This window comes from Loxodonta africana, chromosome 4, assembly GCF_030014295.1.
Source record: "Loxodonta africana isolate mLoxAfr1 chromosome 4, mLoxAfr1.hap2, whole genome shotgun sequence".
NCBI lineage: Eukaryota > Metazoa > Chordata > Mammalia > Proboscidea > Elephantidae > Loxodonta > Loxodonta africana.
The window spans coordinates 16,540,508-16,564,810 of record NC_087345.1 but is presented as its reverse complement, the minus strand read 5'-3'; the positions used below and the strand labels follow the sequence as shown (position 1 = coordinate 16,564,810).

Here is a 24,303-nt window from a genome sequence, read left to right as displayed (position 1 = left end):
GAATCAATTCAACAGCGATGGGTTTGGTTGTTTTTTTCCCCCTGTCAGCATGAGAGAATCAGGGCAGCCTGCCTGGAGGAGGCACTGTTTGAGCTGAGACTTCTAGGATGTGTAGGAGTTTACAGGGAGACAAAGCAGGGGAAAGAACTTTTGGCAGAAAGAGAAAATCATGTGCAGTGTCAGCGAGGTTTCCAAAACAATTCTAAGAAGCTGAGTGATGCTTCTGAAGAGTCATGTGTGCAGAAAAGGCCTGCCAGCATTGCTTCCTCTTTTGCTTTCCTAACAACGTCAGTATAAATAGGAAGCACACAGAACTCACTGCTGTCTGGAGACTCCAGCAAAAGGCGATCTGTCATCCACAAAGAGGTATTGTCTGGATTTCAGGGGCAGGGGCAGGGGCAGGGGCAGGGGCAGGGGCAGGACTCTATGGGGAAGTGCAAGAATTCCCGGACGGAAAAGGACAGGGAGAGCCTGGAGAGACATGTCGGGAACATCTTGAGAAGGCCTGAGCCTGGGTGCCTCCAGTGGCCAGTGAGTGAGGAGACAGGCCGGGTGCTGCTCTCTGGCTTGGGTGGTGTACTAAGGGCTTTGAGGAAGACCCAGTCTCACCAAGGGGGTCTGAAGGTTCTAGCAGGTATGACTCCTGGGATGGTGGTGAAAGCTCGGGCCTGGGGTTGACACCTATGTGTGCCCACCCTTGCTCACCCACTAAGGAGTTTGCAGTAGCCATAACATCCTCGCCCTGCCTCAGGCTTCTGTGTTCCTACCTGTGGAATGGGCAGGGGGCTGCTAGTCTCTGACACCCAGGTTTAGAAAGAGACAGTGTGTGTGTGTTCCTCTGTGGAGGCGCAGGGTCCAGAGAGAGAGGGGGGCAGAGGGAAAACCTGGAACCTTGTTCAGTTTAGATGCAGAGCTCGGAGTAACTTGGGAAGCTGACTTGGGAAGTCAAGGAAGGGCCCTGTCTTTTGCCAGAGACATACAGGACACCAACCTCTCCCCCATTTTCTTTCTTTCTTTTGTTTTAAGTGAAAGTTTGTAGAACAAATTAGTTTCTTATTAAACAGCTAATACACAAATTGTTTTGTGATGTTGGTTGCCAACCCCATGATGTGTCAACACTCTCCTCTTCTCCACCCCAAGTTCCCTGTTTCCATTTGTCCAGTTTTCCTGTCCCTTCCTGCCTTCTTGTCTTTGCTTTTGGGTTCTTGTGTCCATAAGTCTCGCATATATGATTGAACTGTGAAGCACTTCCTTCAATGTGTTATTGTTGGCCCCATAAGCTCATTGCCGCCGAGTTGATTCCAACTCATAACGACCCTAAAGAACAGGATAGAACTACCCCCACAGAGTTTCCAAGGAGCACCTGGCAGATTGGAACTGGTGACCCTTTGGTTAGCAGCTGTAGCACTTAGCCACTATGCCACCAGGCCCTACAGACATGTCTAATCTTTAACTGAAGGGTGAACCTCAGGAGTGACTTCAGTACTGAGTTAAAAGGGTATCCAGGGGCCATACTCTTGGGTTTCTCCAGTTTCTGTCAGACCAGTAATTGTTTTTTTTTGTTGTTTGTTTTGGTGAATTTGAATTTTGTTCTATATTTTTCTCCTGCTTTGTCAGGGACCCTGTATTGTGATCCCTGTCAGAGCAGCCGGTGATGGTAGCTGGGCACCATCTAGTAGTTCAGGACTCAGTCTGGTGGAAGCTTTGGTAGTTGTGGTCCTCTAGTCCTTTGGACTCATCTTTCCCATCTAAGTTTTCTTCATTCTCCTTTGCTCCAAACAGGGTGGGACCAGTGGATTATCTTCAATGGCCACTCACAAGCTTTTAAGACCCCAGTCACTAGTCACCATGGTCAGATGTAGGACATTTTCTTTACAGACTATGGTATACCAATTGAGATTCCCCCCATTTTCCTCGCAAAGAATGTACCTTTCCTATCACGCTCTGCCCTGAACTGTATCTAGCTGTTGCTTATTTGGGTTGGGGTCCAGGTATATGCTGTGTATCAAGTGTGTTGGATGGGAGGGTGTCTGGGGATGTTTGCATCAGGGTGTGGGCAGGTGTGTGCATTGGCCCTGAGTCAGAGGGCAGGTGAGTCTATGGGTCCACATTGGGGTACGAGCTTTGAGGCCACATCAGACATGCTCTAGTGACAAGTCACACATGTACCATTTTTAGTCTCCAAATGCCCTGCCGCTTGTATTTTTTCATAAACAGATTCTAATTTTCTCTCCTTGCCATCATCTTTCCTGCTTTCTAGTATCTTTATAATGAGTATAACCTTTTCTATTAGCTTTTGGTTACCTTTTTTTTTTCATTCATCAGTTTTGCTTACATTGTGCTATAGCCACCAATACTACAGGATAGTTCGCGAGTTGCTTAGTGAGTGTATTTAATATTATACAAATAAATATATAGACACGTGCTTTATTAAAAATTCAAACAATATAGAACTATGTAGTAACGTAGAATTTCAAATTTGTAAGACAAAAGTCCCCAGTCATCTCCACCCCCTAGTGCCACATTCAACATTCTTCACTATATGTGCCCTTTCGAAACTTTTTCTAAAAAAAAAAAAATTTTCTTTTTACAAAGATGGGATTATAACATGCAAATGGTTTGTGCTTGGCTACTAACCAAATGATTAGTAGTGGAGACAGGGCCAAGATAGCAGAATAGTCAGACGCTTTGGTGAACTCTCATACAAAAAAGACCCCAAAAAATAAGTGAAACAATTATATTGATGACAAGCTCGGAGCCCTGAACATCAAGGGCAAAGTTAGAAAATGGACTGAGCGGAAGGAGGAGGGAGAGACAGTTCAGAAGCTGAGAGGAGTTGCCGGACCTGAATTGCCGGGAACCCTCAGGCACCGTCCCTGAGAGTGACTGTGGGGTGGTGGTAGCATTCAGCCACAGTTTCCTCAGGGAGAAGCAGCCAGCTGCACAGCCTACTCACACCTCCAGAACCAGAGAAGAACTCTTGGCAAAAGCTAAGTACTGGCACATATTTTACTGCGCACCCCGCCCCCAAGCTGTCTTCAATGGCTGTTCATTTCCCTGGGCCTGAGATAGGTCCTGCTGAGTGCTCTGAGCCATTCTACTGGCCTCAGAGAAGGAATAAATTCACAACTGGGGGAAAAGATAATCTGCCAGCTCCACTGACAGGGGAGCTCAGGACAGAAGTGGCTCCTGTCCAGGCATAAATTGTCTGTGGACCTTGAATACCTTTCCCCCTCTGCATGGACCTGCGAGAAATAGGCCCATGTTGGCAGACTGCAACTGTTTCAGCTGTGTGGTGGAGAGGTGGGTTTTTGATGCTTTACACCACTTTGCCTATTAAACAGGGCCCTCACCTACCCACATCAGGGGCCTAAGGACTGGTGACTCCACTCAGGTCACCACCCACCCATGACAGGGGTCCAAGGATATCTGGTTCCTCCCAGTCCTTACAACCAAAAGTATTGGGTGCCCATGGTCCATCTGCAGAATCCACCCAACCTGTGTGCTCTAGGGAACTGGGACACGCTTTCCTCACAGACACTTGGGGGATGTTTGTCAGCCCCCTGCCTTGTTCAGAGTGTGACCCCCTGCTGCAACCAGATACAGGTACCTACATCAATCACCCCTGTTCCTCTAAGACTGTAGGACAGAGCCTGTACCACACACTTGATGACCAACCACCTGCACACCTGAGCTGAATCCATACAAGAAAAGTATATGTGCTCCCAGACTCATATAACTGGTAACAGCTCTAACCATCTGGTGACAGGATGTTAAAGCTTCAAAGGTGAAAATAATCAAGCTAGCTCACTCAAGCAACCTATCTGGGCAGATGAAAACAAAACAAAGCAAGAAGCTAGGATACAGTAGGCAAACATAAAATAAACTAATACAGTAACTTATAGATGGCTCGGAGCAATATCAAATCACAAAAGATTAGTGGTTTGAACCCACCCAGCGGCACCATGGAAGAAAGGCCTGGCAATCTACTTCTGTAAAAATTGCGACCAAAAGAATTCTGTGGAGCTCAGTTCTACTCTGAAACTCATGGGGGTCTCTAAGAGTCGGAATCAACTTGATAACAACAGGTTTGGGGTTAGTTTTGTTTTGTTTTTATTGTTCTGTGACTTATTTCTTCCTCCAAGATTACATTTTGGACATCCTTCCACAATAATGCATATAGATTTAACTTTTTAATTAACCCTGAGAAATATGTGGCATTTATTAGCATAGGTGCACAGCAATCTACCTAATTTTCTACTAATGGACACATGTAATAATTCAACATATGTTGAAAATATATTCTCACAGATGACCATTTGTGGGTTTTTTTTTTTCCTTCACCATGTTTAAGATGTTTTGTGTCATATTTAACTTTTAAATTTGTTATTTTTCCAGTTTTCCCACATTTCTATAGCCTAGGTTCCTAGAAGCAGTATTGCTGGGCAAGAGGTCATGCTTTTAAAATTCTAATAGAGATTGTCAGATTCTCCTCAAAGTTGCTGAACCAATCTACACCAAAAGGAGGCATAAAAGAGCCAATTTCTCCTTCAGGAAATTGTCAATCTTTTAATTTTGTCCAATGTAATAGAAGAAAATTATCTCATGGATGCATGACTTTTTTCCTTTCCTTGATTATGGGCAAGGCTGTGCATCTTCGATATGCTTATTAGCCATTTAGATTCCTTTTATAATGTGAATGGGGATGGCCTTTGTCCATTTTCTGATGGGTTCTTTGTCTTTTAGATTATTAACCCTGGGAGTGGTTCCTTTATTGTGCTATATTAATAATTTGCACATGTAATAATTGAACATATGTTGAAAATATATTCTCACAGGTGACCACTTGTGGGTTTTTTTTTTTTTCTTTTCTTTACCATGTTTCAGATGTTTTGTGTCAGATTTAATTTTTAAATTTGTTATTTTTTTCCATTATGGTTGGCTTTAGTGTCTTGCTCACCCCCTAAGATTACAGAAGCATTTTTAATGCCTTTATCATTTTAGTTTCAACTTTTAGATCTTTAATTCATCTAGAGTTTGGAGGGATGGGTAATGTATAAAATTATAATAACATTTTTCCCTAAATTATCATCTAATTGTGTATGTAGTCCAGCCCTTTCCTCAGTGATTTGAAATGCCATTAATACTTCCTAAATTCCTGCATATACTTGATCATTTTTCCTTACTGTTTTCTGTTCCATCCATATACAGCTATACTCCAGGGCCACACAGGGTCAATTAATTTTCTAGCTAATAGAGCAAGTCTCCTATCTTTGGCTTGTTTTCATTTTAGAATCAGCTTGTCAAGTCCTTTTGGAATTTTGATTTAGGTTGCATTAAATTCAGAGATTGTTTGGGGGGAAATTGGCCACTGGAGATAATGACAATAGAGGGAGCCTTCTTCTGTCTGTGCCTTTGATAGGGAGACAATGATGCTTCCTTTTGCCACAGACTTCTGGTAGACCCACAAATGTGAAGGCTTCCTCCAACTCATCATTTATCAAGAGGTTTATTTGTTCAGTCAGGGATGACTTGCACATTATCAAATATTTGGGGGGCATCTGCTAAGATAAACGTGGTCTTTTTTTTAAATTTGTTAATGTTCACAGTTATACGAATAGATTTCCTAATGGTTCTCCTTGCATTTTTGGAGTAAACCCTAATTGGTCATGATACATTCTTCTTTTAAGTCTTCGTCAGGTTGTTCTATGAAATTGCTTTTGCCTAGAATGAATTTTTGTTCTGCTTTTTATGTTTTTATCTTTTATTCCTACCATTAAATTTCTTCATGGGCTTTGGGATTTTGGTATGCACTTTTTTTTTGAATGAGAAGGTATTTGCTCCCTCCTTCTTCTCTCCTCCTTCTCCCCCATCTCCTCTTTCTCTCTCTCTTTCACACACTCAGTCTCTTTCATTCTTTTTTGACTGTGTTCACCCCTCACTCTTAATAATTTTTCACACTTATATTTTTATATTATATTATATATTTTATTTATATACATATTTAAACTTACCTGTCAGCATATGCTCTTCCCAAACAAGACTAGATGCGTAGCAAACTTTCAGATTTCCTCTGCTTTCCACACCCATTCCCACATTAAAACCATTTGGGTTTTAGTTCTAGGCTGTTACTATGTTTTGTTTTGTTTTGTTTTTTACTTTATGCAGTAACAGTTCTTCTTAACTACAAATATACAAGTCTTATGGGTTTATTTGCTCAACGCTGATTCTAGAATCGCAAGCCGTCTTTCTTTTTTCGTTTTTTTTCTTTCCTGAAAAGCAACCTACAGTAATTTTTTTCAGAGCAAGATCTGAAAAACTTTCTTTGTAGTTACATATCTAAAATATGTGGTTTTGTAGGGGCTTTTTGGTTTTTTTTTTTTCTCTTTGCCTTGCACTTAAAGAACACTCAGTTTTTTAGGATTCTAAGCGTAAACATATTTTCTCTCAGCATCCTGAAGATATGACTGTCTACTTAGAGTTCAAGGTCACGCATGAAAAAGCCCATGCCAACTCAACCTTTTTTCCATTTAAAGTAACCGGTTTGTTGTTGTTTAGTTTTCCTCGGGAAGTTTCTAGGATTTCCCTTTTATTCTTGGAGGGCTGAAATTTCACCAGAGTGTGACCGGGTGCGGCACTTAAGAAAATGAATCTCGCTCTTCATTTAGTGGACTATTGTCACCTTTCAAGCCCTATGAAGTTTTTTCTGTTATTTCTAATTGTAGTTATTTGGCTGCACACAGAAAATCTCCAAACGAGAGTGGCTCAAACAACATAAAAATTTATTTCTCCCTCACATAAAAGATGTGCAGAGGTAGGCAATCTCAGGCTGATGTAGTTGCTCCAGGGACATGAGGCACCCAGGCTCCTCTCCTTCTGTTTCATCATTTTTGCGTATGGCTTCTATCCTCAACATAACCTTATAGTCTAAGGTGGCTGCTGGTGCTCCAACCATCATGTCCAAGTTGCTGGCTAGAAGAAAGAGGAAAGACAGCAGGGACCCCCCCCATCTAGCCTTTTTGGAAGGTACCCCCAATGCTTCCACTCACATCTCTTTGGACAACATTTAGTCAACATGGCCCTACACCTAGGGGCAAGGGAGTATAGAAAATACAGTGGTTTGCATTTAGAAGCCAAAAGCTGGTCATCTGTTACCAAGAAGGCAGGAGACAGGTAGGTAGCTACACTCTCTGCTACACCTGCTCTCGATTCTCTCTGCCTTCTGCTTCTGGGTGTGGGAACATTGGGACCTCATTCCTAGGCTTCAACTTTTCTCTTTGACTTTCCCTCTTTTTGCCCATATACTCTGAATTCTAGAAGAATCCCTTGTCTTCAACGTCTACTTTGGAACATGATCATTTATAATGTTCATTCAGCAATTTGCACCATTATTGAGTTTTTTTTTTAATTTTAAAAATTAATTTAAAATTAAAGATTTCATACATCAAAGTTCAAGGACTCTTTTTGTTTTGATTTGGTTTGGTGGTGTTTTGTTTTGTTTTGGGTAGAAGTCTGTTTTTTTAAACGACTGAGATTTCTCCAATCTCCCTGCGGACGCTAATTTAGTATGGTCAGAGTTTTCTGTTGTTTCTTCTGTGTGTGTCCATGCCTACAGGAGAGTCTGTTGGGCCAGTGTATGTCAGAACAGACAGGTATGATGCTGATGCTTGGGAAATACAACTTCTGTTGGTGTAGCAGTTGAGGGCACAGACTCTGGAGCCAACCTGCTGTGAGTTTCAATCCTAATCTGTCCCTTATTAGCTGTGTGATCCTGAACAAGTTACTTAATGTCCCTATACCTGTTTTCTCATCTTAAAATGGGGATTCTAGTAGTAACCTACATGTAGAGGTGTCAATACCTGTAAAGCCCTTTGAACAGTACCTGGCTCATGGTAAACATTCAATAAACGTCAATCACTAACATAAATTCTCTCTGTGTGTAAATTTTCTGCTTGTGTTATTTGCCGACTTACTAAACTGTATCAATCTTTCTTTCACAGTGTATTAAGCTGGGTTTTTTTTTTTAAGCTGATATATGTAATTTCAGTGCAAACTTGTTTTTGCAGTTTATCCTTTGCTTCATGTTTTATTTTCACAAAATAAGGATTTTTTTTTTTTTTTTTTTTTGCTTTTACGTAGTTACAGCTGCCAAACTGTCTCTCTCTTGTTTCTTCTGCTGCTTTTAGGCTTAAATCGCTCAAAGGTATTCCCTTCTATGGTTTGCAAGCTTAATATGTTTTACCATTTTACATTATTTTTTTTTAATTAACCTTGGAAGTGGTATGAGATGGGGATTTAAGCTGATAGGTCTTCTGTTATGATTCGATTATTCTACTTTCATTGAACATCCATCATTCCACATTAATTCACAATTCTTCCTTCAACATATAGTAAATTCTTGGGTAGAATATAAACCTACTGTGGTGGTTACGGTTATGTGCCAACTGGCTAAGCCATGACTCTCAGTGGTTTGGCAGGTATTATATAATCATCCTTTTGTGATCTGATGTGAGCAGCTAATCAGTTGAAAGGGGAGTTCCCTTGAGGATGTGGCCTGCATCCAATATATATGGATGTCCTGGCAAAGCTCGCCCTCTCTCCATCCTGCATCCGACTCATCATTCTTGATACATGAGCCAGCAGCCTGCTGTCTGACATGCTAATTTTGGGTTCATCAACCCCTGCAACCACAAGAGTCAGGAGAAGCCTCCAGCCTGATGCCTGACCCACAGGTTTGGGACTTGCCAGCCTCCACAACTGTGTGAGCCATTTCTCTGAAATAAATTTCTCTCTATATGTACTTATGGATACAAGTGGCCCACTGCACCTGCAGATTCTGCATCCAAAGATTGGACCAAGTGGGATCCAAAATATTTAGGGGAAAAAAGGCCTCTTTTTTTGGTCATTATTCCCTGAACAATACAGTATAACAACTATTTACACAGCAATTACGTTGTTTTAAGATTAGAGGATTTAAAGTATATGGGAGGATGTGTGTAAGTTACATGCAAATACTCTGCCGTTTTCTATAAGAGAATTAAGCATCTGTGGATTTTGCCATCCACGGAGGTCCTGGAACCCCCACAGATATTGAGGGATGACTGATGCCTCACTGGTTCTGCCCCTCGAGAAAACACAGCCTAAGACATCTACCTGTCTTTTGTGGGAGTGTGTGCGTATGTGTATGACAGCAAGACCCCACCTTACTTAGCAGATCTTTGTAATACATTTCATTATTGGGACCAGCCTCCTTATTTTTAAAAATCTCATTGACTTTCGTCACGTGTATGTTTTCTCCTGAGTTCCTGCAAAACTATCTTGTTAGCTTTTGACTGGGATTATGTTGAACCTCTAACTTATTTTGGAACGAACTCCTCTCTTTCCACAGGTGGTATTTCTATTCATGTTGAGACCCAAATGGAAGTTCTGGAATTCTTAGGCTAGACACAAGCATGCAGAACAACCCAGACAGGCTCTCACATGCCTGCCCATAATTGTTGTCCCCAGTCTTCAAAGCTTAAGTGGACAAATACTCTCTCCCAGCTCTGAACAAGCATCTTCTTCCCTGGGCATTTGCTGGACCAACTGCAGCGTAGCATTTGGTTCTCATGACAACCAATGTGAGATACGTGTGCCCATTTTACAGATGCAGACAGCGAGGTACAGGGAGCATCGGTGATTTCGCTCAGGCTGCCAGCGAGGCCGGGTTGGAGCTCAGGGTGGCTGAGCCCAGATCATGCTTACCCTAGCCAAGTATGCATCCTGAGTGAGTTTAGACAGTCTTCCTGGGTGAAAAGGGGCCACGGTGTTCTGTTCCACTCTCCTGGGTACTTCCCAAAGCCTAAGGAAAATAAAATGAGGAAATCCCCAGCTGAGTGCAGAGAAAAGGGAACTGGCTTTCAGAGGGTGGGGTGGGAGGGTGGGAGGGATGACTATAAATGGAGGGGGCAGGGTGAGCACCAGGCTTTGAGTATTTGAGCCTGTGTGTGCATGTGTGTGTGTGTGTGATATCACACTTGGCACCCCCCCTCCAGTGACCCCCCAAAGTGGATGTGGGCTACAGGCTTTGGAGAAATTAATCAAAGCCAGGCTGCCTCTAGGCATCCCCCTCAGCAAGGCATTACACAGATGACTGGCGCATGACCCCAGGGGGACCCCCAATCATGGTCGTGCACAAGGAGACCGAGTCCCAAGGAGAGGGGACTGCCCCAGCATGCCAGGCTGAGGCAGCAGCAGGACCTGAGCCTAGGACTGGGCCACATCCCCAGGGTTTCCCCATAACCACTGCATCCCCATGGCTATAGGACAGGAGGGGAGGGCAGCTCCTGGCTGACAGCTCCTTCCACAGGCCCTGGAGGAGTCAGAGTCCTGGAGGGAAGGACCACAAGAGCCAGTGACATGGGTTTGGCCTGACCTCCAGTCAGAGAGGAACACAAGCTTCCCGGACAGTGAGGACCTCTAGCCCTGTGCACACCCTGGGCCCACAAGTGCCAGCCACCTGCTCACCCACAGCTGGCCAGAGAGATGCTGCTGATGCGGGGGCTGCTCCCCATCATCCTGCTGGCCCTGTATGGGGGACCCAGCATGGTGGGGGCACAAGGTGAGTCCATTACTTCCTCCTTTTCCCTGCCCCCCTCCTCACTGCTGGGCCCTGTGGGTGACAACACCCCTCCACCCTATCCCCTGGCCCTTCCTCATTGCTGGACTCCATGGCTGAGGCCACCGCTCCATTGTATCCCCAAGGAAGCCCCAGAGGCACCAGCGGCTCCTGTCCTGCCTCCCAGCTCCCTCGCCCTCATTCCTTCTCTCCTTGATCCTCCCTGGCCAACTTCCCTCCCCTCCTCCCTCCTGCACACTCCTGCTATCCTTTGCCTGGTCTCCCAGTAAGGCCATCTGAGGCTTCTCTGCCCTCAGCCCTCAGTGTAGCTTTTGAGGCTCTGACCTCCAGGTGGGCTGCTCCGGACTTTCCTCTGTCTCCTTCTTCTGCACCAGACACTCTGCTGCTCTGAGCAGCCTCCCGCATTTCCCACCTCTGTGCCTTTGCTCCTGCCGGGCCCTCTGCCTGGATTTTCTTCCTGGCTTTGTCCCCAGCAACCTCCTCCTGGTGCTCAGAGGCCCTGCTGGGGTGACCCTCTGGCTCTTGGAGCAGAATGAACCCCCACCCAAAAGTCCACCCGCAACTACCCAGAAGGGCCAAAGTGTGGAGGTCTCAGGGTATGGGCTCTGCCATACTGCACTTAGGGGTGGGTTTGGGGCTGTCCTCCAAGGTCACAGGGTGGGGTCTGATGCATGTCCTTATCCTGGGACTGCACCAGGGGGCCCACAGCAGGGCTTGGGAAATGTGCTGTTAATCAACTGGAGTGATGGACACCCAGGAGGCTCACTGCTAAGTCCTCTTCCAGGCCCCCCCACCTCTGCCTGGCATTTGGGAGCCTGGGCAGGATCAGGGAGACACCTCCCCAGCTTGGGGCACCAGGGGAGCTGGGAAGGGAGGTGATGTGGGGCTCATGGAGGAAGAGAAGGCTGACCCCTCCTGCCTCTCCCCGGTTAGAGGCCGTCCCCCTGCAGAGCCTGCGCTGCTATAACGACTACACCAGCCGCATCAAGTGCAGGTGGATGGACACCGAGGCTGCCCAGCGGTACATCAATGTGACCCTCTATCGCCGACTGGATGAGTGAGTGACCCCGGGGGAGGGGGCGTAGAGTAGAGAGAGGTCCAGGGTCAGCCTGCAAGCAGGAGCTGCCCAGGAGCTCCGGCTCTAGCAGGCTGCCGGCCAGGCCCAAGGCTGGCATCCGATGTCGGGGCTTAGGGGAGGGCTGACTTCATTGTCATTGTTGTTGCTGATGATGATAATGGCAGAGATAATCTATTAGGTTCATCTAGCTATTGGGGAGCAGGGCAAGATGGGCCCCTCTCCTGCCCCTACTTGGGGGGCTGGCTGTGAGCCCACCTGGGACCCTCCCACCTCCTTCAATTAGGGGGGTTTGGCCCTTTCTCCTACAGTGTCTCCTGTGCGTGTGCCATTGGGGAAGGTGCTCTCATCATGTTGGGACGTTGGTGAGAGTCTAAATCAGCCATAACAGAGATAATTAAATATCTGGATAGACAGGGGAGGAACAACTCAGAAAAGGAGGGTGACAATAGCTGCAAAACTCAAAGACCGTAACCAACATCACTGAATTATACATGTAGAAACTGTTCGATCAGTGTATGTTCTGCTGTGTAGATTTTCAACAACAACAAAAATAAATTATTTTTAAAAATCTGGATAGAGTTTCTGCTCCTCCCCACGCTGTCCCCACATTCACTTTCTCTCTCCTGTTCCCTGGATGCCTCCAGCTCACCTCCTCCACCTTCCTCAGACTCCCACAACCCTCCCCCCACTCTCAGCCTGTGGCCTTTTTCCTACTTTGTGGAGACAACAGACACCCCCAGAAGGGAAGCTCCCCAAACCCACATACCTTTCCTCACACATACTGGCTGTCCCTTCCTACTGTACTCCAGGCTGTTCCTGCCCCAGGGCCTTTGCACTTGTTGTTAGCTCTTCCTGAAGTACCCTTTTCCCAGAATTTACATGACTCTCTCCCTCACCTCCTCCAAGTTTTTGTCCAAATGTCCCAGCTCTTTCAAATTGCACCCCCTGACCCAGCCCTTCCAGCCTTCTTATTCCCCCCACCCCTAGCTTTATTTGTCTACACAAAGTTTTCTACTTTTGACATGCTACATCATTCATGTTTAATGCGTGTCTCCTCCAGCCAGGATATCAGCTCCACAGGCAGGGACTCGTGCATGTTTTGCTCACTGTCTGGCCCCTGCCCCTGGATGGTCTGGCATGTAGGAACCGCTCTGTAAGCATTTGCTGAACAGTGATTCTGATTTACTCTGGGCTAATGTGTGTCCTCTCCTGGCAGTGACCCTCCAGAGCCAGTGCCCTGTGATCTCAGTGACGACATGCCCTGGTCAGACTGCCCTTCTCCACCCTGTGTGTCCAGAAGATGTGTCATCTCTCACAGTTTCTTCGTCATTGGTGACAATGACTACTTCTCCTTCCAACCAGACAGGCCTCTGGGTGCCCAGCTCACTGTTACGCTGGCCCAGCACGGTGAGGGCCTGGGGTCCCTAGCCAGGGCTTTGTTCCTTGTCTGGACAGTGGTCATCAGGGGTGGCCTGGCTTCAGGAGGTGGACCAGGGAGTCAGGGTCTTCCAGGGGTGGAGATATTGGCTTGGGGTTGGGTTCGGGTCTCTTGGGGGAAGAGGACATGGTCTCCTCACCATGGAGGCTTTGGAGCAGGTGCAGCTTGAGAAGGTTCTGGCCAAAGGGACATCCTACTGCCCTGGCTACTCCCACCACCTTCCAGGCCACTGGCTTCCAGTGCTGAAGCCTTTCCTTAAAGAAGAACCATCCTCCCTAACCAGGTAGAAACTTTACAGCTTGCAAAACTCATTCATCAATGTGTTCACAGCCAATTTCTGCAACAACCCATTTTAGAGATGAAGCACTGAAGCCCAGAGAGGTGAAGTGACTTTCTTGAAGGAAATCCCACCACTGAGCAATAACAGCAGTGGTCAGTCAGACATATCAAGGGCCTCTTGCATGTTAGAGGTGAAGTTTAGCACCTTCCTGCACTTGCTGAGCGGCCCCCAGAATGTCCCTGCATGTCCTCAAACCACGTGAAGCGATGACTGGTCTTGGGTGGGTGTAGAGGAGCATTAAATAGCTAGGTTATATTTGACTTATATTAGAAAGAACTTCAATAGCACTTCACTCTCATTCTCATCGATTTGATGATATGTGTGGTCAGAATGATGGAGGGTCATTTTTGAAAGTTAATAGTCACATGGCAAAAACCATGCAGGTGGCTGGCTTTTAGGAAACACTGCCCAATCTCATTTAATCCTTAAATTATGTTTGGAGTCATATACTATTTTGTGACCCCATTTCACTGATGACAAAACTGAGGCTGAGACAGCAGGGAGACTTGCCCAAGGCTACCCCGCTCCTCATGTCTAGCTTTAGCTTAGCATCCAGGGCCCCAAATACTGGGCCACCTGCTGCCTCCTTTCAAGCGTCCAACGGGAAGTTGGCTCTGGCCCTTGCTTCCTGCCTCTTTTTGCCACAGCATCACAAAGTTGTTGCCTGGAAGGGTGGGTGGGTTAGGCCATCCTGAATTAATTGGAAACAATATTTCAAACATAGTTTGGTGAATGAGAAAGAGTCTCCTCCTGAGTGGAGCTCAGAGTACACAGGTTAGAGATGGCAAAGTAGTGGACGTCATCCGGGGTGATAACTCGCTTGAGGGGGGTGTGTGCTCTCTGCAGAGGGGCAGAGGGCAAGGAGCCCCTGGAGGATCAAGACAGGCTTTCCAGAGGAAAGAGCTTTGCTGTGAGCTCTGAAGGATGGGCAGGAATGGGGAGCAGGACAGCAGTCCTGGCAGAGGAAACCGCATGTGTAGGGGCTGGAGTTGGGGAGGGTCTGTCTGCTGGGCAAGCCGCTGGTCATTGTACCCTGTGGAACATCAACTCCTAGAGGGTTGCCCAATGGTAGGGAAGGCAGGGATGCAGGGCTTGAATCTAGAGAGGCTTCTGTGCCCTGCAAAGACGCCTAGAGTTCACCTTCAGGCTATGGACAGTCACTGAAGGGGTGTGAAATAATCAGATATCATTGGGAATGGGCAATGTGCGGTGTGGATCAGAAAGGTTGGGAGGTGAGGGACAGGCTGGAACCGATTAGTGATCTAAGGTGCTGGTCTCCAGGGAGAATTTCAAACCTATTGCCATCAAGTCACTTCTGATTCATGGTGACCGCAGATGTACCAGTGTAGAACTGCTCCATAGGATTTTCTTGGCTGTAATCTTTACAGTTGTAGATCACCAGGCCTTTCTCCCACGGGGTCTTTGGGTGGCCTCAAACTGCCAATCTTTTGGTCAAGTGCAAACCACTTGCACCACCCAGGGATGTGGGGAGGAGTGTAAAAGAACCTGTTGCTGTCAAGTCAGTTCCAACTCCTGGTGACCCCACGTGTTACAGAGTAGAACTGCTCCGTGGAGTTGTCATGGCTGTAGTCTTTACAGAAGCAGACCACCAGACCTTCCTCCCGAAGCGGTGCTGGGTGGTTTAAACCGCCAACATTTACGTTAATAGATGAGAGCAAACCATTTGTGCCACTCAGGGACCTAGGGTAAACCCACTGCCGACAAGTTGATTCTGACTCATAGAGACCCTATAGGACAAAGTAGAACTGCCCCATAGTGTTTTCAAAGCAGTAATCTTTGTCAAAGTGGACTGCCACATCTTTCTCCCATGGAGGGGCTGGGAGTTTGAACTGCTTACCTTTTGGTTAGCAGTCAAGCACTTAACCACTGTGCCATGAGGGCTCCAGGACCTAGGGGTGGAGGTTCAAATCATAGTAAGAAAATAGAGGCAATTTATTCGTTACTTGGTTCCACTTTAAGCACCTACATATCCTAGGGGAGCCGTGAACAAGCCAGTCATCATCCCTGACTGTTGAGCTTGTGGCCTGGGAGCAGGGAAGGCTTCACAGCAGAGGAGACAAGGACCACCTAGGGATGGCGTGGGGGGAGCATGGACTTTGCCTCCTGGGAAGCATGTGTTGAGCTCTGATCTAGCCCACAGAGTTTTGCAATGAATCAGGGAGGCCCTGAGGTGCAGGGAAGGGGAGAGATTTGCATCTGATCTTCTCTGAGGTTCCCACATTTGAAGATCTAAGACATTTCACTTCCTCTATCAGTTTCTTCACTGATGAAACCAGTACGTGGGCTGAAGTTTCTTAGGTTAGATGAGTAAGTTAGGTTTCGGTCTGTTCAATTGGTAGCAGCTTTCTAGAGCTCTATGCTGAGAAGGATTTCCACACCAGGGTGGGCTCAGGGGCGAAGAGTGAAATGACCCATTAGTGACGCCTGTCCTGGCTATAGGTTGGGACGGGGTGGTTTGCTGCCTAAGTATCACCATTCTGGGTTTAAGGATTTCTGAAGGACTTCCAGCTCCAGCGTGCTCTAACACACCAGGATCCAGGCACAGCATAGAAAATTTACATCTTGTTTGTGCTGTTATTGAATTTTGGGGGGCTTGAAAGTCATCCCTCAGCAATCAGACACGGGAGCTTCAGGAAGGCAGGAGCCATGTCATTCATTAGTCCATCTTCTCATCTTACCCAGTAGGTCCCAGCAGATACGCCCTTCAGGTCAGTTGATAGAATGATTTTATGAGAAATCTGTGAAGGTTGCCTGCATGTATTCAGCCAGTCACTCACTCACTCACTCACTCACTTATTCATTCATTCACTGTCACTCCTGAATTCACTGAGTTGCTCCATCTCAGGCCCTGGGGATAGAGAGAGATGTGACACCCAACCTCTGGCTTCCCTGAACTCTTCATCTACTGGAGGGTGCAAATGTGGAAACACATAGACCATCAAGTGTGATAAGGACCATGGTGGAGGGAATTACAATGGGCTATGTGGGACACCTTGGCTGCAAAAGTGCACTCAAACAAGCCAGCAATCATGAAGATGGTGCAAGACTGGGCAACGTCCCATTATGTTATAAATGTGGTGACCATGAGTCTGAGCTGACTGCATGGCAGCTAACAACAACATGGTGGGACAAGAAAAGGAGGAAGAGATTCTGCCCAGGGGAGGGAGGCAGCCAAGAATGGTCTAGAGGAGGAGACATTTATCCTGGGCATTGACAGGGGCCCTGGAGAGTGTGCAGGTGGGAAGAGAGAGGCAGAGCGGACTCAGGAGGGGGAGTAACATGAGCCACAGCGCCCTCTGCTGGGAAGGAGGCCATAGAGATCAGAATGCGGTGAGTGGGGGAGACCCAGAACAGATGGAGGCTTGTTTTAGCTTGTCAGCACCTCTAACTCAGCTTACATTACATTTGCAGAGTGTCTGCACAGCTTCATTCATGTTCGCACTGGATTCCACAAGTTCACAGGTGACAGGCCATAGAGGTGAAGTGTCTGGTCCAGGGCCACTCAGCTAGTAGAGACAGTGCTGGGCTTGCAGCCCTGGTCTGTGCACACAAAAGGCCATGAAGGCTGTTAGCTGCCCTACAGTCATCTCCACCCTGACTCATCCTTCCCTTTCTCCCCCTCCAGTCCAGCCCCCTGAGCCCGAGGACTTGGAGGTCAGCCATGCTGGGGATGGCTTCCTGCTGACCTGGAGGGCGCACCTTGGAGGCCTCCAGAGCCGCTGGCTGTCTGAGAGGCACCTGGAGTCTGAGCTGGTCTACCGGCGGCTTCAGGACTCCTGGGAGGTACGGAGCCCTGGCCAGCTGCCCCTGAGCCCACAGGGACCTGGCCCAGCTCTCCTCCTCCAGCTCCTCTATCCCCACAGGAAGCCTCCACCCTCTACTCCAGCTCCTCCCAGGCCGTTCTGGGGCCAGAGCACCTTGTGCCCAGTAGCACCTACGTGGCCCGTGTGAGGACCCGGCTGGCCCCTGGTGCAGGGCACTCAGGGAAGCCCAGCAAGTGGAGCCCAGAGGTCCGCTGGGACTCCCAGCCAGGTAACTGGCAGAGCTCGGGTGGGCCTGTCTGGGGGAGGGTGGGTCATCATGAGCTCCTGCAGCAGGAGGGCTCTCAGAGTCCATTCTTGTGTCATTCCAGGAATGTGACGTGTCACAGATGTACAACAGCATCCCTAGGCCAGCCCCATCTCTGCTGAACTTGGCAGAGGCAAGGCTGTGTCTTAGGGGTCCGTCTTCAGGGCGCGCCCTGACTAGTACTCATTACAACAACAGTAGCAACTGCATTCATAGCAGCTATGTTTTAATGAGGCTGCTGTGTGCGGGACACGCCAACACTATTGTGCTTAGTCCCCAAAGCACTGGCACTTAGATACTCTTCCCACTTCACACAGGAGAAGATGAAGGTTCAAAGAATCCACTCTGCCCCCTGTGGTCACACAGCTGGCAGGTGTCAGCTGAGCTTTTCACCCTGGTCTCTGGGCCCCAAAACTCACGATCTCTCTATGATGCCTCCATAAGGGCCCTCACTGAGAGCCACAGAATGAATGACCGAGGGATGAATGAGGGAATGATCGAGGGAATGTCTCCCTCCAGGGGACGAGGCCCAGCCCCAGAACCTCCAGTGCTTCTTCAACGGGGCTGACGTGCTCAGCTGCTTCTGGGATGTGAGGTCCGTGGTGGCCAGCTCGGTCCCCTTCACCCTCTTCTACAAGCCCAGCCGCGACACGGAGTGAGTGCCCCTCCCCTCTTCCAGGCCTTGCCCTTGGCAGTCTCCTCCTCTCTCTGGGGGCCCCAGCAGAGATCCCAGCTCATCCTAGAGTCCCCTTCTCCCTCCCAGGGTCCTCTTCCTCCTGCCCTCACCTCAGCCGTGCTTCTCAGGGAGAAGGAATGCTCTCCAGTGCTGAAAGAGAAGCTCAGCAGCCCCTACACCCGGCACCGGTGCCAGATTCCTGTGCTGGACTCCGAGACCCATGACCAGTACACAGTCTCTGTGAAGCCAAAGAAGGAGGAGAAATTGATAAAGAGCTCAGAGCACAGTGAGTTTGCCCACAGCCTTCTGCGTGGGTGGTTCTGGGACATTGTGTAACCAGAGTAAGTGCAGGGCTCCTCATGGCTCAGTCTTCGAGTCTGTGACTGCCAAAGAAATGCAGTGTAGCAACCAAAAGTCTGCAAAAGTAATGTGATGCTTTCTTGAAATTCTCAAGAAGCAAAGAATACAATGACAAACAATATGAAAGAAGATACCATTGCTAACCCACAGGAGCTCTCTTCAAAGTCTTTCCCCCATTCCTTATGCTCTGCTTTCCTCTTCAACTCTGCAGCTGCACTGAAGTTTCTTCTACTGGCTACGCCCTCCTGGCCATCCCACCAAACTTTCCCTTTCGCTTCCTGATTTATTTTTCTCTTGCTGATTTCCAAGTCTTCCCTTGACTTATAGTCTCGGTCTTGAAAATAGTTGGTCTATGATTTACTTCTTCAGTTGGGGGGCCGGAAATAGATTGAAGATCCCAGCAAGTTAACATCCCTGATTTCTCTTATGAAGCAAGAACCCCAATGCAAAGGAACCTCTTACAAATGTTTCATGATGACCAAATAATCTTCCATCCAGTCATCAGTGTTTGACAGCAACAGCAGCCAATTTGCCTTAGTCACTGGGTTTAAATCTACCACTTATTCTTCTGAGATTTTCATTGGAAATAGAGGCTGTTAGGGTTCATGTACATAAAATATAAAGGGCCTAGGAAGACACCTGACACATAGTAGACTTCAGGAAGTTACAAGCATTAGCATTGTTTTTATAAAAGCCCTATAAAGTTGTCAGGAGTCTCTGGGTGGCACAAACAGTTAAGTGTTCAACTACTAACAGAAAGGTTGTGGTCTGAGTTCACTGAGGGGTGTCTCAGAAGAAAGGCCTGGCAATCTACTTCTGAAAAACCATAGGCCCATTGAAAATCCTATGGAGCACAGTTATGGGGTCACCATGAGTTGGAATTGACTTGATGGCAACTGGTTTGGTTTGCTTTTGGTTTTGTGAAGTCGTCAAGTAGGGGTCATGGCCACTCTTTTTTCCCTGATGAGTAAAAAGAAGCTCAGAGTTATTGAGTATCTTACTTAAGGTCACACAGCTAGTAAAAGGTGAACCAGGACTGGAGTCTAAAACTTCTGTCTACCCAGCCTCTTCTTTTTCTCTTTTCTTTGCCTCTCCCTACTTGCTGATCTGCCAGTAAGCACTGTCTACAAGAGCCCCCCCCCCCCGCTTACTATTTGACCACAATCTGGTTAGGGAGAAGGGTCATCTGGGTGTGGCTGAAGGTCCTTTAGAGCTATGCACTGAGGATTCTCTGGTGGTGAGATCCTGGGAGCTTTTCCAGCCTGAGATGTGTCCCTAAGCCTTTGGGAGTGTTGGGCGAGAGTAACCCAGAATAGAGCTCAGCCCCAGAGACTCTGAGGCAGAGGAATAGAGTGATTCAGCCAAGGACTTTGGAGTCACACTGTAGGAGTTCCAGCCTTTGCACCTACCCCTTGTTAGCTGCCTGTCCTTGGGCAAGTTACTTAATCGCTCTGTGGCTCAGTTTCCCCACCTGTAAAATGTGAACAGTTAATAGTACCTATGACATAGGGCTGTTGTTAGAATTGAATGAAATAATCCATACAGAGTGATGTACCTGGCACAGAGTCAACACACTGCAAGAGAAACCAGCCAACAGGGCTTTTATTTTTACCACAAACACTGCAAGTAACACATTCCTTGGGCCCCCTCACTACAAAACAAGTATATCTTATAGCATCTCCCTGTGAAGGGCTGCTCAAGTCAAAAGAGAGGTTGAAATAGTAAAAACAAAAAAACAAACCCATTGCCATCGAGTTGATTCCAACTCATAGCAACCCTATAGGAGAGAGTAGCGCTGCCCCGTAGGGTTTCCAAGGAGCGGCTGGTGGATTTGAAATACTGACCATTTGATTAGCAGCCATAGCTCTTAACCACGGAGGTCACAAAGACCCTGTGATTGGAGGGTCCCAGGCCAATGGAGATGGCTCCTGGGATGTGCAGAGAATGCTGGGAATATTGCTTTGAGAGTGGGAGCTGGACCACCCCCTGAAGGTGTCCCTCTCTCCAGTCCAGATGGACCGCCCAACACTCAACGTGACCAAGGATGGGGACAGCTACATGCTGCGCTGGGAAACACAGAAGCAATACTACGGTCACATAAGACACAGCTTTGAGGTCCAGTATAGGAAGGACACTGACTCCTGGGAGGTGAGAGCCGGAGGCAGGGGAGGGGCATGGGTGATGGGGAGGGGAGGAAAATGAGACACACCCAGGAGCCCAGAGCCTGGTCCCAGCAAGTTGGCAGTTGGGTCGTCACTGTGGTGTGATCACAACCCTGTATGGTCAGCAGATCAGCGTCTCAGAGAAGTGAGGTGACTTGGCCAGAATCAACACAGCTGATCCTGTATTACAAGAGGGCCAAAGACCTCAGGGCAGGGAGGGGCTGAGGACTGGAGGATTTTCAAAAGATGTAAAGCCCTGGGGACCCTTCTCCAGGGGACTCTTCCCCAGAATCCTAGTGTGCAGTGCTAAGAGCAGACGGCTCCCAGCGAAGCAGGGTGACCTGGCCCAGGGCTCAGTCTCTGCCCTGACCCTGGGCTGCCCTCAAGGACCGTGTGCGACCCTGGGGCTCCCTGGAGCCCAGATCGGAATCCACAGAGCCAGCCCAGACCCAGGCAGAACACAGGCCAGGAGCCGGTGGGTCAGCGGTAGAGGTAGAAGTGGGCCCCAGGCTCCGAAACACCTGTCTTGGGGTCCAGAGCCCCACAGCTGGAGTCCAGGCTGTCCCCTAGAGGAGGTAGGAGGCTAAGGAACCTCAGAGGAATGTGGGACATAGCAGTATCTCAGGCTCTGGACACCTCAGTGTTGTCATGTCACAGGGGTCCTATTCCAAGCATCCCTCCCCGTGGGCGCTGGAGTAGGGGTTCTCCATCCAGGGAAAGATGCAGCTGCTGAGGGGACTGAAAGGGGGCAAGTGAAGCCAGTTGGTGTGGAGGTGGGGAGAGAATTGTGGCTATGCCCACGTGTACCAGACCATGGGCCTCAGCCTCAGCCCACCCTGCTCACCACCCCCCCCACCCACCCACAGGAGAGCAAGACACAGACCCTGGAGAACACCTACAACATGCCTCTGCTACCTCTAGAGCCCTCCACCAGGTACTGGGCCAGGGTGAGGGTCAAGCCCTCCCTCAGCAGCTACAACGGGATCTGGAGCGAGTGGAGTGAGGAGCTTTCCTGGGACACGGAGTGGGGTAGGTCCCCCAGCTTCCACTCGCCTTCCTGGGACAGCCCAGGCTGGCAGGAAAGAGGGGGAGGGGACAGAGTTTTGAGGCTCCAGGCCCTATCCCAACCAGAGAGGGCCACCCTCAGGCAGAAAGGAGAGCTGGACACCAGGCCTAAAGGAGGAAAGAAGAGGGGAGTCCAGGACGTGGCCCAGCCTGTGCGGGGCTCAGGGCCTGCACAAGCAAGAAGCCTCAGGGGGCTCCTGACAGGCCGTTGCACATGCTGGCTCCTCTGCCAGTCTGCCCTTTCCCCACCTCACCTCCAAATCCTCCCCGTTCCTTGAGGCCCCTTTACATGCCACCTCCTTCAGGAAGCTTCCCAAGTGCCAGGGTTGCAGCCGTTGCCTCCCATTGCACCACTTCCTCCTGGAAAGGCTCTCAGTCCCTCAGGCCTCCCGGCACATACAGCATTGTGGGCTTTAGGCCAGTGCCCCCCTCTTCTTAGCATATGTCTGGCCCCCTCCCTGGGCCCCTGTAACAGTGAGCTTCTGCAGCCCTGGGCCTGCACAGAGCAGGGTCTGGGGGTGCCCTGCCCTGCCCCTTCCCTCCTGAGCCCCTAGCATTTCCCACCTGGATGCTAATGCCCTTTCCTCCTTGTGCCTGGAAGTGCTGCCCATGTGGGTCCTGGTGCTCATCCTGATCCTGGTCACCCTCGCCTTGCTCCCCGCCCTCCGCTTCTGTGGCGTCTATGCATACAGGTAGAGGTCTCCACGGGGAAGGTGGACAGGGTGGGGCCATCCAGGACCCAGAGGGTCCGGGGAGTCACACAGTGGGCCCCCTTTAGTCCCTCCTCTGCCACCAACCCTCTGTGGAGCCTTGGATACACCCCACCCCCTCCCTGGGCCTCAGTTGCCCCTCTGTACATGAACGTGGGAGCAGCTGGCCCTCAGGTCTCTGGTAGCTGCCACCTCCCTGGTGTCTTTCCAGGCTGAACCAGAAGTGGAAGGAAAAAATCCCTAACCCCAGCAAGAGCTACCTATTCCAGGTAGGGTCTGGCTGGGAGGATGCAGGGTGCAGGGAGGGGTTTCTCTGCCCTGCCTCCCACGTCTCGGTCCCCACCTCCTCTTTCCTGTAGGCTGTGAGTGGTGGGTGTGGGACAGGGGCTCTGTGAGTTAGTTCTAGGACATCAGCCCTGCCCTTCCCGGGTACTGAAGATGAACGAGCTGGGGCCCTGCCTGCCTGGGCTCTCTGTGCAGCAGGACTCAGAGAACTGAGGCAGGGACCATGGGCAGGGTGGGCTCCAAGGAGGGTTCCTCTTCCTAGGGGCAGGTGGGGGTAGTGGGAGGCACCTTGGTGTCACCAGGATGGGACATCTGAGCTGGGTTCTGGAGGATCAGGTGGTGCCAGGTGGAAAAGGTGGGAGGGTCACTACAAGCAGACACATAATAGCCTCGAGGTGGGCACACGATCCTTCATGGATGCCCTGAGGGTAGTGGGTATTGAGATGCGGCCAGGCCACGGTGGCCAGAATGACCAGGCAGGTGACACCAGCACATGGTCATGGAGACCTCTGGTCAGCACAGGCAGGGCCACTTTGCACAAGGAGGGGTCTTGCAGCCAGTGTGAGGAGGGTCAGGTGAGATGAGCATGGGGGCAGGGACACCCCAGACTAGAGGGTTAGCAGGAACAGGACCCCGTCATCCTCTGGTGCTCTGGGGACCCAGGGAAGCCACGGCCTCTCCCTGGGCTGCACTTTGCTGGTTTCTGAAAGGCCGGGCCCATCCTGAGGAGGCTGAGACCCTTCCCTGTCCCCAAGGCTCACCGATGCCCCCTGGTCACCTCCCCTCCACCCTCTGCCCGTCCCACCTTCCCAAGGACCCCTCACACCCACAGAACGACATGTACTTTCTCTTCCCAGAATGGAGGTGCAGGACTCCGGGTCCCGGACAGCACGTCGGTCTTCACCAGCAGAAGTCTCTTACACAAGTGGCCGTGCGACAGCCTCATCCCAGAGCTGGAGGGGTGAGAGTCTGGGCCCCGGGGTGGCCCCTGTCCTCTGGGGAGCAATGGGGCAGGGAGGACCTTGTCATGCACTTCAGGGGCTCTGATGAGGTGGCTCTGCCTTGGCTCATTGTGAAGTGACTAAAGCAGGAGGCACTCCATTTAGACATCAGGAAGAACTTCCTGAGCCCTAAGTTAGTGGAATACCAGACAACGGACTTGACCAGAGGCAGTACATTAGAGTAGATGCTGTCTCCCCACCCTGCTGTCTGGGGAGGCTCCACAGCAGAGCCTTCCAGGTCCCATGAAGTGGGCGAGGGGCTGCAAACACCTAGGGACTCAAGGCCTGTGCAGCCAGCCCTCCACTGCCCTCGATCAGGAAAGCTGATTATATGCTTGGCTAACGGAATGAAGGACAGAGGAAATGACTGGGTGGTACACAGACTGGCATCAACCTGAGCCAAAAGGTGGTGCGGTGTTGAACAGCAGAGGGGAAGGTCGAGGCCACACAAAGCCAGAGTGAGTTATCCACGGGAAATTGA

General features: G+C 49.4%; 1 protein-coding gene across 4 annotated transcripts in view; it reads left to right on the top strand.

Annotated features, from left to right (window-relative positions):
• The first annotated feature begins 237 nt into the window (after positions 1–237).
• LOC100671503 (cytokine receptor common subunit beta-like) overlaps positions 238–24,303 on the top strand; it is a 27,404-nt gene continuing 3,338 nt past the window's right edge. Inside the window, exons 1-14 of one of the 4 annotated variants that reach the window (XM_064283604.1) lie at positions 238–366; positions 9,647–9,753; positions 10,349–10,600; positions 11,552–11,675; positions 12,913–13,103; positions 17,121–17,278; positions 17,359–17,527; positions 18,083–18,218; positions 18,368–18,525; positions 20,608–20,747; positions 21,628–21,790; positions 22,428–22,518; positions 22,748–22,805; positions 23,679–23,782. In XM_064283604.1, coding sequence (XP_064139674.1) covers positions 10,525–10,600; positions 11,552–11,675; positions 12,913–13,103; positions 17,121–17,278; positions 17,359–17,527; positions 18,083–18,218; positions 18,368–18,525; positions 20,608–20,747; positions 21,628–21,790; positions 22,428–22,518; positions 22,748–22,805; positions 23,679–23,782 — 1,568 coding nt within the window. In that variant the 5' untranslated portion in view covers positions 238–366; positions 9,647–9,753; positions 10,349–10,524. Of the gene's footprint in view, positions 367–9,646; positions 9,767–10,348; positions 10,601–11,551; positions 11,676–12,912; positions 13,104–17,120; positions 17,279–17,358; positions 17,528–18,082; positions 18,219–18,367; positions 18,526–20,607; positions 20,748–21,627; positions 21,791–22,427; positions 22,519–22,747; positions 22,806–23,678; positions 23,783–24,303 lie in introns of those variants that run through there. The other 3 variants (XM_010599337.3, XM_064283605.1, XM_064283606.1) reach the window with 3 other exon arrangements.